General features: G+C 43.0%; 1 protein-coding gene across 3 annotated transcripts in view; it reads right to left on the bottom strand.

The window, feature by feature from the left end:
- Positions 1 to 14,426, bottom strand: part of KREMEN2 (kringle containing transmembrane protein 2) — a 52,229-nt gene that overhangs the window by 20,214 nt on the left and 17,589 nt on the right. For all 3 annotated transcript variants that reach the window (XM_083376896.1, XM_083376898.1, XM_083376897.1), the window contains 2 exons: positions 13,763 to 13,887; positions 10,853 to 11,006 (listed from right to left, as the gene is read on the bottom strand). In XM_083376896.1, coding sequence (XP_083233022.1) covers positions 10,853 to 11,006; positions 13,763 to 13,887 — 279 coding nt within the window. The remainder of the gene's footprint in view (positions 1 to 10,852; positions 11,007 to 13,762; positions 13,888 to 14,426) is intronic.

Here is a 14,426-nt window from a genome sequence, read left to right as displayed (position 1 = left end):
GACATTCAAAAAGAAGATCGTCGTCTTCTTCATTTTCAAACTTGGATAATTCAACATTAGTTTCTTAAGTGAGTCTGCATCGAACCATAAACACTTTCTGACCTTCCAAATACGTTTAGAGAGAAATCCACATAACGATTTAACATAATTTGTCATTTCAGACAATATCTCTTAAACTAATTAATATTAAAGGATTTTGAGCAACCCAAAATGTCTAATTAGATTAGAAGCAGGAAGACCCAAAGTTGATTCTACCATCTTCCATAAAAACTCACAGGTGACTCTCTTTCACACAATCTTTGGTTAATTCCTGGCAAATAGATGTGGAAGAAATGGAGGTAGTGACAGATTTTATTTGCCTGGGCTCCAAGATCACTGCAGATGGGGACTGTAGCCAAGAAATTAAAAGACGCTTGCTGCTTGGGAGGAAAGCCATGGTAAATCTAGACAGCACACTAAAAAGCAGAGATATCATCCTGTCAACAAAAGTGCGTATAGTCAAGGCTATGGTCTTCCCAGTTGCAATCTTCCCAGTTGCAATGTATGGCAGTGAAAGTTGGACCATAAAAAAGGCTGAGCGCCAAAGAATTGAGGCCTTTGAACTGTGGTGCTGGAGAAGACTCCTGCAAGTCCCTTGGACTGCAAGGCAATCAAACCGGTCAGTCCTAGAGGAGATCAACCCTGACTGCTCTTTAGAAGGCCAGATCCTGAAGCTAAAACTCAGATACTTTGGCCACCTAATGAGAAGGAAGGACTCACTGGAGAAGAGCCTAATGCTGGGAAAGATTGAGGGCAATAGAAGAAGGGGATGACAGAGAATGAGATGGCTGGATGGAGTCACTGAGGCAGTAGGCGTGAGCTTAAATGGACTCCAGAAGATGGTAGAGGACAGGAAAGCCTGGAGGAACATTGTCCATAGGGTCGCAATGGGTCGGACACAACTTCGCAGCTAACAAGAACAACAACAAATGGAGGTTCAATGGAATCTTCTTCTGGACCTTGAGCTTCTGGAGAAAAAGTGAACTAGCCTCTTGGCCCTTTCTGCTTGATCTACTGGAGAGCACAGAACTTTACTCAGCAATTTTTTCTTTTTTGATTGAAGAAATAGTCTCTTTTTTTTTAGTAAATAGAGGTTTGTTTGTAGACAGTTAATCCTCACTTACCAACAGTAATTGGAATTGGAAACTATTGCTAAGTGACACAGCTGTATAGTGCAACATCATATGACCACACTAACTTATGACAACATCTCTGGCAGTCCCAGTTGCTGTTATTAGATGAGTCGGTCAGTCCCAGTTGCTGCTGTTTGATGAATCTTGCAAAGGTTACAATGCCCTATGGTCACATAATCAGCATTTGAGACCTGCTGGCTTCCCCATTGACTTTGCTCATCGGAGGTTGACAGTGAAGGTCACAAATAGCAATCATGTGACTGAAGTGCTGTGACATTGTAATTGCGAGCTGGTCCTCCTCATTCAGCACCATCATAATTCTGAATGGTTGAACGAATGTTTTAAAACAAGAACTACTTATTATCGTATCTTGACTTCTTGTCAGTAAACTTTTATTGTTTTATCTCTTGTGAAATTGGTCTATTGAGGGTGAAGGTTCGTTCTCTGAGCTTGTGGGTGGGTTTCTGAACATTTCATTACCAGGCTAGGTAACAACTTCAGCAGGGCTTCAGGTGTGGGTGTGTCAGTGAGGGTCTGGGATGGGTCTTGTGATGGGTCAGGTGTAAGTCATCAGTGTGGCAGCCTCTGAGATATTGGAACACTGCTATCATGTCTCCCCTCACCCTTCGGTTCATTAAACTACACATACCCAATTCCAGCAACTGTTCCCTATATGTTTTAGCCTCCAGTCCCCCAATCATCTTTGTTGCTCTTCTCTGTACTCTTTCTAGAGTCTCTACATCTTTTTTACATCGTGGTCACCAAAACTGGATGCAGTATTCCAGGTGTGGCCTTACCAAGGCATTGTAAAGTGGTATTAGTACTTCACATGATCTTGATTCTATCCCTCTGTTAATGCAGCCTAGCACTGCGTTGGCTTTTTTGGCAGCTGCAGCACACTGCTGGCTCATATTTAAGTGATTGTCCACTAGGACTCCTAGATCCCTCTCACAGTAACTACTATTGAGCAAGGTACCACCTATACTATGCCTGTGCATTTGGTTTTTCCTGCCTAAATGTAGAACCTTACTTTTTTCACCATTGAATTTCTGTTTGTTAGATAGATTTGTTAGATTTGACACCCAAGCTACAGATATTTGCCACTATTGAAATTTGGTCTATTTTTCAAAAGGAGGAAATAAATCCTTTCAAGGTAGATCAGACTAGGAAACCCACATCACGTAGGCTAAGGCACACCTTTATTGTAAGGTTACAGTAACAGAAACTTGCAACTCTGAATACATCTCCTCCCTCCTTTTATCTTCTTGAGAATTAGGGAGAGGTTTGTCTGAGAAATTTATTCACACTACATTTGTGCTCTGGACTGAGACTTCTTTTATCTGGCTGTGGCCTTGGTAGCAGCTTTTCCTCCTATCCCTCAAGGTCACTCTCTCTTCCCCTTATGGCCAGCAAGTTGCATTATGGAATTTATTTTTTTCCCCTGATTGCCATTGCAGCAAGATAAAATAGGTGATGAGAATCCCCTTTCAGACACATAATAGGACTGTGAAGTTATCCATTAGGTATTGCTTGGAAAGCAGTGAGAATTGCCCAACCACTATAAGTAGCAAGAGGCGAGGACAGGATATGTGTATCCCAGGAGAGAAGACTTGAGATCTCCAGCCTTCCATATTACTGCTAAAAGGTAAAGGTAAAGGTTCCCCCCGCATGCGGGCTAGTCGTTTCCGACTCTAGGGGCCGGTGCTCATCTCCGTTTCAAAGCCGAAGAGCCAGCGCTTGTCCGAGGACGTCTCCGTGGTCATGTGGCCGACATGACTAGATGTCAAAGGCACACGGAACACTGTTAACCTTCCCACTGTAGTGGTCCCTATTTTTCTACTTGCATTTTTTACGTGCTTTCGAACTGCTAGGTTGGCAGAAGCTGGGACGAGTAACAGGCGCTCACTCTGTTACACGGCCCTCGGGATTTGACCCGCCAAACTGCCAACCTTGTGATTGACAAGCTCAGCGTCCTAACCCACTGAGCCACCACGTCCCTTTCTGTGAAGTTATCCATTAGGTGTTGCTTGGAAAGCAGTGAGAATTGCCCAGCCACTATAAGTAGCAAGAGGCGAGGACAGGATATGCATATCCCAGGAGAGAAGACACGAGATCTCCAGCCTTCCATATTACACTGCTACACCTCTCTTGATAGCCAGTTGAGTTCTCATAAAAATGGAGAAAGGGGTTCCCCCCATTTTTAAATTTACCCCACCTCCCGCTAGTGTATAACCAATATTCTTACCCTGACATATCCTTATTATTATTATTTATTAGATTTCTACCCAATTTCACTCACACACAATTCCAGGAAAAGGTGTTCACAACAAACGCTATGTGCACATCCACGTATGCTACAAATTCAGCGTAGACTTTTAAACCTGGATTGCTGCATAGCCTTAATGATTATAGAGGGCTGGTGAAAGCTGAATGCCTAAGCAACTTGCCTGAGGCTGAGCAGTAAGTGCTTGGCTGAACTTAGATCTGAATCGAGCTTGTCAACAACTACAGTACTACATCCCACATCATAACGCTAAAGGCAATTAATAGGGAGTATTAAGCATTGCATCCAACTACCATGGAGTTGTTATAACCTGGCCAGAGTTAAGACCCACCTACATGAACAGTTGGATCTTTTCCTACACAAGCAATATACTTACATCTTGCAGCTGGCTCAGATTTAACAATTATGCTTCATAAGCTCATCCATTTCTGTGTGCAACCTCTGAGATAAGAGGGAGGTGGAACCCACAACTGCAGCTGTTTTGAGGAATCATATGCATAAAATAGTACTCTGCATAGTTAAGCAGCTCACTTTGATGGGATGTACAAGTGCTTGATTAAACTATCTCAATTATAGAGAACTTCCGCAGAGCACCAATTCTACTTCCCAATCCTACCCTCCCACCCCCATTAAATTTGGAAAGACACCCGAGATTGCTGGCCTTCCCTGGAAAACTGAGGACAGGCAAGAATATCATAAGCCAATCCCTCAAGTTAACCAAAAAGCGAGCACAAAAAATACCATTTATTCTTGACCTGTGCCCTGAGCTACAGCAGTTCCGGGAGCCACAAACTCCCCTTTGCCTCTGACCCAAATTGAAAGTGGGGGGGGGACCCAAATTTCTAAACCCACCTCCATGTTTTCCATACAGTGTGTGCTTTTGTTGTTGGGCATTGTGTAAAAACATCCCTAAACTACCGGTATTAGGGGAAGCTCCTTTTATATGTGTAATGTATTGGGCTTGTTTTACTTGAACTGTACCACGTGTCTTTTAAGGCTGTTTGAGATTGCTTAATCAGGGAGTTGGGTAACGGTCGCTGGCTCCTCAGACAAGCAGTCTCCAGGACCACCATTGGTTGGCTCTAGGGCGGCAATAGGCTCCTTCAAACCTAGTGGCCGCCGCCTAGTGGCCAGCAGTATAAATAGCTGCGTAGAAGCCTTGGTTAACAGTTCAGTTCCTGCATTCAATAAAGCATGTTCCTGCCTGAACTCTCTCGCCTTGTCTCCTGCTTGCTGCAAAGAACCCAGTACACAACAATATGCATTTTTCCCCCTGCATATATGAATTCTCAAAGTCAGCATAATATTGTTGGGTGATGCCTGCCCTTCTGTGGAAACTTCTTAAAGAAGGTGGAGAAATGTTGCGGGGTAGTTTTGAGCTATGGTGAAACTTGCTAGGAGAATTAAGATTGGGTTCGCTGATAAGGTTGTGAAATCCATTAGATGGAGGTTTCTCAACCAGGAGGACACATAGCGATGGTGGCATGCAGAAGTAGTCAACATGGGATGCAATCCTCCTCCCCAAGTTGAGAAACAGTCTGACAAGAAAAAGGGGAGGATACCGAAAAAAGAGCAACAACATCCAGGCTCTAGTTAAGTGTGATGCTAACAGTCCTGAAAATTCAGGACTAGATCAGCCTCCGAATGGTTTGGGCTAGGGAAAAAGATCAAATACAGGCAGTCCTTGACTTATATTACAGTGGAGCCTTGAATTTCCATCAGAAAAGAGGCAGTCATACGGGAGAAGGACAGTAGATAAGTTTAATAAATAATAATGATATGATACCACCATCCTGCTTCTGTCAATCTGACCCCTCTTGCTGCTCCTTCCAGATGCTGCCTCAAACCAGGTTCTCTGATAGCTGGGATTTAATACACAAAGGATGCTAATATGAGGGCGGCTATCCTAGAGCCAGATTGGCGTGGTGGTCAAGGCATCAGGAGAGAAACTGGGAGACCATGAGTTTTAGTCTCACCTTAAACACAACTCCAACTAGCTGGTCAGACCAGTCACTTTCAGCCCTAGGAAGAAGGCAATGGCAAATCACTTCTGAAAAACCTTGCCAAGAAAACTGTAGGGACTTGTCCAGGCAGTCGCTGAGAATCAAACACGGTTGAATGGAAGAAAAAAAACATCCTAGCAAATGCCAGGTGAAGAAGCAACTTTTCATGTGCCGAAAAACAGTCCAGCCAAACCTCCATTGAGCTCCAGCACTGCAAATCAGTTGTGGGAACACATTGCCATGATGCCAATTGCTGGACTGGCATGACTGCTATATGCCTGAAGGGCTCCAGAGTTGGCTGTCAGTGGATTTGGGAGGCGGAAAAGACGTTAATTGGACTCTAGGTTAGGTTAGGAAGACACTCGGGTACTGGGTGTATAGAGCAGTGTTTCTCAACCTTGGCAACTTTTAGATGTGGTGGACTTCAACTCCCAGAATTCCTCAGCCAACATGCTCGGTCAGAGCCACCTAGAACTTACAAATGTTCGTAAGGAGCAGGGATTCCCAGGTGCACAAAAAGCTCCCAGGCAGTTGACTTGTTAAATTCAGGGGCTGGCAGAACAAGATAAAACATGGCTAAATATCCGCAGCCATTGCAAAGAAGGCACAACTATTTTGTCTGACTGTGGAGAAGCTGGACATGGGTATGTTCTCATCCCTCTTGATCCCTTTGGGCCTCTTTTTAATCCCCCGTGTAGTCACAGGTATATCTGTGTGAAAATCAGAACGCTGTCAGAGATTATGAGGTGGTCAGAGATGATGACGTTAAAGAAAATCTACTCTTCTTTAACGATGTCACCTCAGAATTGGCCATCAATTGCTCCTCTGTCTAGTTGCATGGGTGACAACTGTCCAGGAGGAGCTAATTTAATTTAATTTAATTTAATTCTAATCAAATCTGGAACTGTTTAAGAGCTAAATGTGAAATAGCTGGATCATTTTAAGCTACCTTTCCTATTTATATAGTAAACAACTCCTGAGTCCCCAATGAGCTGCCAAAGGGATTGACCAAATGATATGTAATTCTCCCTCCCCCAATATTTATGCCAATATATGCCAGCTCTTGAGACCGACCTTCAAATATGATACAGGTATTCCTTGAATTACAACCATTCAAAGTAATAATGGCACTGAAAAAAGTGACTTATGACCAGTCCTTGCATATGTAACATCCAGCATCTCTACAGTCATGTGATCAGAATTCAGGTGCTTGGCAACTGGCGTGTATCCATGATGGTTGCACTAACCTGAGGTCATGTATTTATTTATTTATTTATTTTATTACATTTATATACCGCCCTTTCCCGAGGGACTCAGGGCGGTTTACAGGGTAATTAAAAACCAAGAATACAAAAGTTAAAAACCAAATTTAAAAAAGATTAAATTTATCCCTGTATAAATAAAACCCCAATTAAAATAAATTTCTCCTCAGCCTGGGCCAGAGAGCTCGAAGAGCCAGGTCTTCAGGCCCCGGCGGAATGAACGGAGGTCGGGGGCAGTCCTCAGCTCCACTGGCAGCTGGTTCCAAAGGGCAGGCGCCCCCACTGAGAAGGCCCTATCCCTGGGTGTTACCCGCCGGCAATCTCTTACCGGTGGCACCCTGAGAAGACCCTCCCTGTGGGAGCGCACTGGACGAAGGGAGCTTGATGCCGGCAGCAGGTGTTCCCTCAGATATCCCGGACCCAAGCCATTTAGGGCTTTATAGGTCATCACCAGCACCTTGTAATTGCCATTTGTGACTTTCCCAACTGAAATGAAAAGCCAATGGGGCGAGCTGGATTAATTTAAAAAACTGTTGTGCTTTGCTTACAACCATGGCAAAAATGGTCGTAAAATCAAGTGCGTCTCACGTAACAACTGCCTTGCTTAGCAATAGAAATTCTGGTCCCAGTGGTGGTTTTAAATCAAAGGCTATTTACACTAGTGTTTTCAGTTGCTTAATTTGATGAACCATGCAAAGAAGGCTCCAATTGTCCTCTTAATTTTTTTTTCATCAAAACTGTTCCTCCCACCCTTCTGGCTAGTTGGGGTTTTTGTTTGTTGGTGGGTTTTTTGATAAAAAATGTGTATGTAACACATGATATTTCAAAGCAGTACTATTGATATCTGAGGGAACACCTGCTGCCGGCCTCAAGCTCCCTTCGTCCTGTGCACTGCCACAGGGAGGGTCTTCTCAGGGTACCGCCGGTAAAAGATTGCCGGCAGATAACACCCAGGGGGAGGGCCTTCTCTGTGGGTGCACCTGCCCTCTGGAATCAGCTGCCCGTAGAGTTTAGGACTGCCCCTGAGCTTCGCTCATTCCGCCGGGACCTGAAGACTTGGCTCTTTGAGCTTTCTGGCCTGGACTGAGAGTATTAATTGGGGTTTTAAATTGGATTTTAATTGGGGTTTTATATTTATTCAAGGTTTAAATGTAATTATTTTAACTGTTTTTAATTTTTGTAATGTTGTATTGTTATTTTGATAAAACCTCGTGAACCGCCCTGAGTCCTACGGGAGAAGGGCGGTATATAAGTCTAATAAAGATAAAGATTTTACTTTTAGGATATTTTGGGGTAAAGTAGAGTCAATTTCAAATGTCTTAGTCTAGTTAGCATAGTAAAACTTACAAAGACATATGAAATTGACTGGACTAGGGTGAGGGTATAAAACTGACAGCAGAATAAGCGAAGGACTCTGAAAGTGATAGATAGTAGCGCTCCTAATCATTCGGCCTCTAGAAGATACAACCAGAAGAACTTTTTTTCCCTTTCCTTTTGAATTAAAATAAAATTATTATATTTTTTTTATTTTTTATTTTAATCCCATTTATATCCCGCCCTTCTCCGAAGATTCAGGGCGGCTTACAATCTAAACACAAATCAAATGTGCTTAGCAATTACATTTAAAGGAACAAAGAACAATTCAAAAGAGAAAAACAGATTTAAAAGGCCAAACTGGAATTTGCAATTACAGAGCTATTAGTCATAAAAAACACACAAACTTTTCTTTTTCTTTTTTTTTTTTTGCACCTCCCACTTCTCCCACAATTGCTCAGTGTGCATCTCACGCACATATTCTAAACAAAGCTAACACTGCCTTGTTGTGTTTGTCATGTGCCTTCTAAGTTGCAATTGTATTATGGAAAACTGCCAGTGCACGGCCTCACACGTGAAAGGAGATCCTATATAGATCCCGGCTTCTTTATGGTTGTTAAAAAGTAATTAAAATGGAAATAATACTAAGTTGCAAACAGACTTTGTCAAGAGTCAAAATCAGGAAGGAAAAGTGCCCAGCTGCATCTTAAATAAACAAGAAGGCAAAGCAAAGTTCTTGAAAACTAACACTAGTTAAAATAAATAACTGCATTCCAGATGCTGAGAACATAAAACTAGCAGGATGGGAGCAAATACCATCCTTCTCTCCTATACCCAAAAATGTGCAAGAGCTGGTTCCTAAAATGGCCTTCCTATTCGTATAATAAGGGTTATGGCACTTGCAAATGAAACTTGCAAATATTTATTACTCTCTATGGCAAAATAGGGGCGCGGTGGCTCAGTGGATTAGGATGCTGAGCTTGTCAATCAGAAGGTCGGCAGTTTGGTGGGTCAAATCCCGAGTGCCGCGTAACAGAGTGAGCGCCTGTTATTCGTCCCAGCTTCTGCCAACCTAGCAGTTCGAAAGCACGTAAAAATGCAAGTAGAAAAATAGGGACCACTACGGTGGGAAGGTAACAGCGTTCCGTACGCCTTTGGCGTCTAGTCATGCCGGCCACATGACCACGGAGACGTCCTCGAACAAGCGCTGGCTCTTCGGCTTTGAAACGGAGATGAGCACCGGCCCCTAGAGTCGGAAACGACTAGCACGCATGTGCGGGGGAACCTTAACCTTTACCTTTATGGCAAAATATGAACTCAAGCACATCGCTGCATTGTTAACACTGGAAGTTTTCTAATCCCAGGTATAAAAGCTGTTATGCTGCAGCATCGGTTGCCACAAGAGAAAACACATTTTACCCAGAAGAGTCTGCAGGATGGGAGGCTGTCATCTTAAATGATGAGAGCAAAGTTGCACCTTCTACGAAGCAAGCTCATCTCCTTTTGCATGTGTGCGCAAGGTCACTCAGGGCACAAGAAAGAGTTCATCATGATAGCGTGACAGTGTTTTTGTCATATATATTTTTTTCACACTGCCTAGCCCTCTTGCCTCAGATGCCTCTGAATCTATGAATGTCTCTTCTCGGGATTCCATCCCGCTCAATTTCAATGGAACTTTATCCTCTTCTCTATAGTCACCGATTTACCCCCTCCAAATGTAAGCAGCGTTTTCATGCCAGTGTCCAACTTAAACCTTCTCTTATGCCAATGTGACGGATTCACCAAGGATTTCACCTTCCATCCTGTCAGCTGACTGGCACTTCCTCCAACTGACCAACGAAAGAGACCGAGATAAGGCAGCAAGCTGGGCAATCTTCTACCTTCCTTGTTTCCTTTCTCACATTTTCATTTTCACGAGAAGAATTTTAAAAAACAAAAACAATCCTTTTCCAGCCCTTGCGTGGTGCAACTATAGAATGGTGGCAAGGGAAGAAGAGAGAAATTCCAGCATTTAGGAAGTGAAACAAGGAGAAATGTTTTCTCTGGAGCAGGAAATGAGCCAGCAGTTAATTGGATCACTTTTCAAAGCCTCACAGAGAGTTCACAGGGAGGGGCAATGACAATCTCAGACCTTAACCTACTGTCTAGGTCAACATGGCCTCAGAACGTGCATAGAACAGGGTTTCTCAACCTTGCAGTTTGAAGATTCAGTTCTTCAACTCCCAAATCCTGGCTGGGGAATTCTGGAAGTCTAAATCTGTACATTTTCAAGCTGCTGAGAAATACTGTTATAAACAATATGAAACTTCTGAAAAACCCCTAGTATGCCACTTAGGGCAGAGTTCCCCCAATTTTTCCCGCTCTGTGAATCGGTGGAGGGGAGGGGATGGTGCCACACAGGCGGTGGGCAAGCACGTACACACAACTCCATTTGCACGAGCAGTGGGCAAGCCTGCCCACTGCTACCAGCAAATGGAGCGCACATGCACACATTCACCCACTGCTCAAACAATGTACGTGCGCGCTCACCTGCCACTTCTGTGGCTCAGTTCCAAATGGCTCAAGGCCTGGTCGTGGGCCAGAGACCAGGGGTTGTGGACCCCTGACTTAGGGTAACTTGGATTCCAAATCCTTGATTAAAAAGATAACTTGCCTTTGTCTTTCTAAAAGTGCATTGGAAGTTATTTCTAAACCCCATCAACTTCACTGGATGGCCTTCCAACGTGTAATATGCAGAGGGAAGAAGTTTCACCTATAGGCATTTAGCTGTAGCAGGTACATCTTTGCCAAAGATATGCATCCAATTCTCACACTTACCATTGTATATGCCGATCCGGCCATCTCCTCCACACAGTTCACTGGACTTGCCAAAGCAGACTTGATCACATTCCACAGCACTCACTTGCTGGCTGTGCCGGATATCCCCTTCATGGCCACAGAAACAGGCATAACCAGCTTCTACTCCAGCAAACTTCCAAAAAGGCAGAAGAAAATAAGTGAAGATTTAAGATGGACCCATCTCTTTAACTGCATTGCTATGGCAAGAAGATGAAACATGAAACAAGGAAACAAGGATAGGACAAGCAATTGTCTTGAAGGAAATTCAAGACTTCCTAGGATATGCTCGTAGACTGAAAGCCATGCTTGATTTAATCAGGGTTTACTGAATAAGCCAAATTGGTTGGGTTCACTCAATCTGCTAGACCATATTGAAGGTACTTACCTTTAAAGCCCTACATGGCTTAGGCCCGGGATACTTGCAGGACCATCTGCTGCCGGGAACGACTTCCCATCGCCCAGTGCGCTCACACGGAGAAGGCCTCCTCAGGGTACCGTCAGCTAGACAATGTCAGCTGGCGACCCCCAGGGGGAGGGCCTTCTCTGTGGGAGCGCCAGCCCTGTGGAACCAGCTCCCCCCTGAGCTTCGGATGGCCCAAGATCTCCAGTCCTTTTGCCGCGCCCTCAAAACACTCCTTTTCCACCAGGCTGACCTGGACTGACAGGGATTTTAATTATGTTTTTAATTTTTAACTTTAATTTTTAACTTATTTTAATTTTAATTTATTCTACAGGGCCATTAATTTATTTTTTCTTTTAACTTCTGTATTATTGTATGTTATTGTTGTTAGCCGCCCTGAATCCTTCGGGAGATAGGGCGGCATATAAATCCAAATAAATAAATAAATAAATAAATAAATAAATAAATAAATAAATAAATAAATAAATCATGGTTTACAGACCATAAAGATTGTATTTGCATGGTAAACTGTTGAGCTAGTTGTCCACCTTAAAGCCAGAAGAAATGGTTTACTTTCTATGGAGCAATTACGCAGAGTAATACCAGCAGATTTATGTTTCCATAAAATAAAAGGGCTGGAAGATATGGAAGATTATAGGAAAAGAGCCAAAATTACCTACAAGAGCCCCAAATTTTTGCTATTTCCAAATGAGAAAGCTTAAACAGATGACATAATCAAGTAACCAGACTGTATAATGCTTTCCCAGATATTAAAAAAAAATAGACGAATCTTCAAATTCAGTATCTCCAGAACAGAAGCCTAACCATGAGGGCAGCCGTCTGAACCAAGTGTGACAAATGGGTAACAACTGTGCATTTGTTGCGCTAATAAAAACTGATAGCCTGGAACGACAAAACAAATGCTGTTTGATGGCTGAGCTCTGTTTCACAGGATGCCAAGAATTGGGCTGATGGGATGAAAATAGAGAAGGGGGATAACATGTGTCTACTCTATTCCCATCAGTTGTCAGAGAACCGATGAAAGGGTTCTCAATCAATCCAATCAATCCAAATAAGGGGAAAAAGTAGATCAGTGAAGGCACATGCCCAGAGCGAGTGAAGAAAATCAAGATTCAGGCCTTTCGTGTAAGCTAGCTCTGCCTTACTCTGAGGTCATCATTTGATTTGCTGTTTAGATGTTGTACCTTGAATTACAAGTGAAGGGTGGAGAGCTGGTCCCCCGCAAAGTGCTGATGGTGCTGTGATCAGCAAACAAATCAAGTAGGAAAGCTTTTTTATGGCGTGGAGATAGGCACTATTGCCCATCAAATCAAGCAGCAGCTGCTCAAGGCCCAATAGTTAAGATCAGTTCAGAAAAGTTGGCAAAACAACACTCCCTATATCAATATTAAATAGAGATCTCTTTATTAACAACCATGGATCAGTGGCCAGCAAGACCTCTATAGCTGTCTTAACAGTTTTTCTTGAAATATGAGAGATGAGCTATCTTGGTTACCCATTAATAGGGGGGGGGGAAAAGAATTGTCATAGCTGTTCTTAATGGGAACTGTAGTTTAATGGGACACTAAGAGATCAAATGAAAAAGAGGTTGAAATTACAAATGGAGCTCTACCGGATATTTTTATTCAGGGAATGACAGCTTTTTGGTTCCCAGACAGAGAAATAGTCACTAAACTTGGTTGGGTTCCAAATTTCTTTATTCCTCGACAATAATAAATCAATACATAAATTCATCAGTTCTGTATTCAGAACCCCCTAATGGTCTCCAATGCCATACTGGCTAAATTTGTTAGCTGTGCCAGAGCACTGCTTTGTATCTCTTTGAACCAGCCTACATCCTTATACAGGGGTCTTCAAACTTGGCCCTTTTATGACTTGTGGACTTCAACTCCCAGAATTACTCAGCCAGCATTCTGGGAATTGAAGTCCACAAGTCATAAAACGGCCAGGTTTGAAGACTCCTGTCCTTATATATACCAATCTTAAAGGTCTTTAAATCAGCCTTCTCAAGCTTTGCAGACCAAGTCTGGTTAGGAAAGACAAATCTAAAAGCATACTGTATTGGAAACAGTGTCAGGATTCTATGTTTAAATTAAAAGAGCTGCATCACACAACTCCAGTGTGGCAGATTAGAAAGAATGAAATCCTTTTCACTGGCGCTTTTCTCCTAGGCTGGAGAGGAGAATAAGTGGGAACTGGGTGGAATCACTCCCTGGCTTTTATTTATTATTTTATATTATTCTAAAAATAATATAGTTTAGTTTTTCTCAACTAATGTCATCTAATTGTATCTGGACTATTTAAGAACTCAGTTCCTGGATTCTTAAACCACCCCAGATTTTCTAGCCAGTCTGTTATCCGGGAATTCTGGGAGATGTAGTTCTAACACACCTAGACAAACCCAGGTTGGGAGGGCCGTTTGAAGCAACCTCTTCAATGGACTGTGAATGCCTCCTGAGCTGCTGTACCTTATAGCCTCGCTTGCGGCAGAAACTGAGGCAAACTTGCACTGTGAGCTTGGTGGAGGTGCCACTGCTCCCACTTAGTGTTGGGGGAGTACCAGAGTCCAAGAAGCAGCCAACATAGCCAGGCACTGAAAAAAAAAACAATGGAGGATGAGGGTAGAAATTTTGAATGTTTATACAGAAAGGTATCACAACGCTACACAACTGTAGGACTTTACAAGCAGTCTTCATTTACCAACCACAATTGGGACTTGCAACACAGTCACTAAGCCAAAAAAAGCCATGTGACTGCGCTGGACCTTTGATGTCAATTCTGCTTCCGTCATTACACAAATCACCATGGTCAGTAAGTGAAACATCACATGACTGCGACTTGGGGTTTCACTTTCGCATTCTCCATCAATTGTGCTTGTTTGAAGCTGATTGTGAAGCTCACAAACGGCAATCACTTAACCATGGGACACTGTACGGCTGAAAACGTAAACTTTGGTTGCAAAGCTGTTTTTCTTTTTCAAGCAGTCACTAAACAAGGCAGTCAATAAGTGATGACTACTTGTGATACAAACTGACCGTATGCAGCCAGATGTGGGGAATTCTGGGAGTTGTAGTCTACCCATCATTAAGTTGCCAAGGTTGAGAAACACCGCCACATTGTTTTGAGTGAAAG

The sequence above is a fragment of the Vipera ursinii genome (assembly GCF_947247035.1).
Source record: "Vipera ursinii genome assembly, chromosome: Z".
Lineage (NCBI taxonomy): Eukaryota > Metazoa > Chordata > Lepidosauria > Squamata > Viperidae > Vipera > Vipera ursinii.
Note: the sequence above shows the minus strand (reverse complement) of the source record. Positions and strands in the feature narration are given on the sequence as shown.